This window comes from Babylonia areolata, chromosome 17 (genome assembly GCF_041734735.1).
Source record: "Babylonia areolata isolate BAREFJ2019XMU chromosome 17, ASM4173473v1, whole genome shotgun sequence".
Lineage (NCBI taxonomy): Eukaryota > Metazoa > Mollusca > Gastropoda > Neogastropoda > Buccinidae > Babylonia > Babylonia areolata.
The window spans coordinates 20,632,002-20,634,354 of record NC_134892.1 but is presented as its reverse complement, the minus strand read 5'-3'; the positions used below and the strand labels follow the sequence as shown (position 1 = coordinate 20,634,354).

General features: G+C 51.6%; 1 protein-coding gene across 1 annotated transcript in view; it reads right to left on the bottom strand.

The window, feature by feature from the left end:
* Positions 1-385: 385 nt before the first annotated feature.
* The window catches only part of LOC143291514 (nuclear hormone receptor E75-like), a 2,069-nt gene continuing 101 nt past the window's right edge, over positions 386-2,353 (bottom strand). Inside the window, exons 1-2 of the mRNA XM_076601406.1 lie at positions 2,117-2,353; positions 386-1,544 (exon numbers count right to left, since the gene is read on the bottom strand). The exon at positions 2,117-2,353 is cut by the window's right edge and continues 101 nt beyond it. Coding sequence (XP_076457521.1) covers positions 550-1,544; positions 2,117-2,353 — 1,232 coding nt within the window. The 3' untranslated portion in view covers positions 386-549. The remainder of the gene's footprint in view (positions 1,545-2,116) is intronic.

Sequence of the window (2,353 nt, the reverse complement as noted above, 5' to 3'; positions counted from 1 at the left end):
ATTAAAAAAACAGGACAGGTCAGGGTTATAGCCCTTGCTACTGGTACCATGTAACCCAGTACTACCTGCCGCATGTGAAGTCTCCCAACGACGGACCAGGCGGAGGAGGAAACCTTTCCCAACGGCTGTGAAGGCGGAAGAGGATGACCAAAGGGCAGGGGGAGCTGTTATCCTTGGCTGGAAGTCCTCCTAGGAGACGGAACTCCGAAGAAAAAATCTGCACCTGCCGAGGCCATCCTACACGTGGCAGTATCTGCACCTGTGGGACTGTGAGCGTCGGTAGGAGAGAGAGTGGAGAAGGGACTGCCCAGCTCCTTCACTAAAAAAAAAAAGAAGAAAAAAAAAAAAGTCACCTATGCTGGTCAGGCATTTTCTATTGCAACACCTGTGGGAAGTGCTGTGCATCCAGAATCGGCCTCTTCTCCCATATGAGGAGACACACCGACAGATAAGCCTGCCTGCCTACTCATCCGTCGGTCCGACGGGAGACTCCATCATCATTAAAAAAACAACAACAGAAACCACAGTGAATTTCTTCCTGGTCATCAGTCAGACGAGGATCAAGTCATACAGCGCAGCGTTGTTCCGGATGGCGTCGCTGAAGTGCGTGTTGGCCAGCGCTTTCCTCGACAGCTCCGTCAGCACGCGAAGCTCTACCAAGCAGTTCATCACCCTGTAGAAAAGCCCGGGATCCTCAGGGTGGTTCTTGCCCAGCAGGTGAAGGAAGCACCTCGTCATCCTCCACTGGATCTCCTCCACCTTGGCTCCATCGTCCATATCGCACCGGTCCGTAAAGGTCAGGCACACGGCCTTGAGCACCACCACCTCCTCAAACGTCAGCTCCATCGCTTGCAGTCTTCGGGCCAGCTTGTAGGCCAGGTCCGTGTACTCCTTCCCGACCAGCCTCTCCATCTCCTGTCTGTGCCTCACGTCGTTGTTGGGGGCGTAGAAGATGTCGCAGTCCCCCAGGAACCCCCGGTAGGCCCCGAGGAACCACACCTCCACCCGCGCCAGCTTGAGCAGGCTGATCTGGTCGCTGTGGGACAGACCCTGGAAGCCGGGCACCCCTTTGCCGAACATGACGTAGCCGTGCACGAAGACGTCGATGCACTTGGCCACGAAGGTCATGTGCTTCTGCCGTCCGTCCACGTCCAGACCCGTCACCTGGAACACCTCGTCGTACTGCTCGGGGGACAGGATGCCCTGGAAGCCGAAAATCTCCTTCTTCAGCTGGAACTCTTCCTGCCTCGCCAGAGCCCTCCGCTGCATCGTCTCCGCCGGCATCAGGGCGTTGGTGATCACTTTAGAGTGCGCGCGCACCAGTTCCCGCACCACCTGCGTCATTTCCGCTTCCGCCACGCGCCAGGCGCTGTGCTCCGTCACGAGGCGCTCCAGCTCGCGGGTGTCCTGGGCTCGCTTCTCCTGCGTGTAGCGGCCCGTCTTGATGGCCGTCTTGGACATGCCCAGTGCCAGGCAGCGCGAGTAGCGGCAGTAGCCACACAGGCTGTTCTTCTTTCCCTTGATCACGCAGTTCTTGTTGCCTCCTGACAGACACGAGCACACACGCGCGCATACGCACACACACACACACGCAGGCACACAAGCGAATTAATATGATATATGTACACGCATCGCGCACACATACAAATACATACACACACACACCAGTGCGTATGTTCATGTCAAAGTGATAAAAGGTTGTTTTTTTTTCTATATCTGTTACATATTTTTTTTTACTGTCACTTTGAAATCATGCAACTGCTAAAGAATATAACAATGTAACAACATTGAATTTCTTGTACTCTCATAATCTGACATTCTAAAAACATTATTCACATTGACTTCATCATAGCAATTTAACATTTTGTACGTTTCTATTAAATCCCCTCTTAGCCTTCTACTCTTAAATGAATGTAGATTTAAGTATATAAGTCTCTGTTGATAGCTCATAGATTTGCGTTCTTTTAATAACTTAGTTGCTCTTCTTTGTACCCTTTCTATAGCTGTATATTGCCTCTTGAGGTATGGGTGCCACACAATATTACCATATTCTACTTGTGATCTAACCAATGCCTGATACAGTTTAAGAAATATATCTTTAACAAAATAAGGTTACCTTTACACTTGAAATGACGTTTCCTTTTCAAAGCCCTTCGGAAGAACCTCTTGCACGCTTCGCACGAGTTGACACCGTAGTGGAATCCAGATGCTGCGTCTGCGCAGATGCGACACGGAGGCAGATTGTTGTTGGAACTAGTGGCCCGGTAGCTCTTGGCCACGTTCTTGCCAGTTTGCGAGCCTCCGAAGGGTCGATTCTCTGCATCAGGGAGTGTACATGACCCTGTCAACGTTC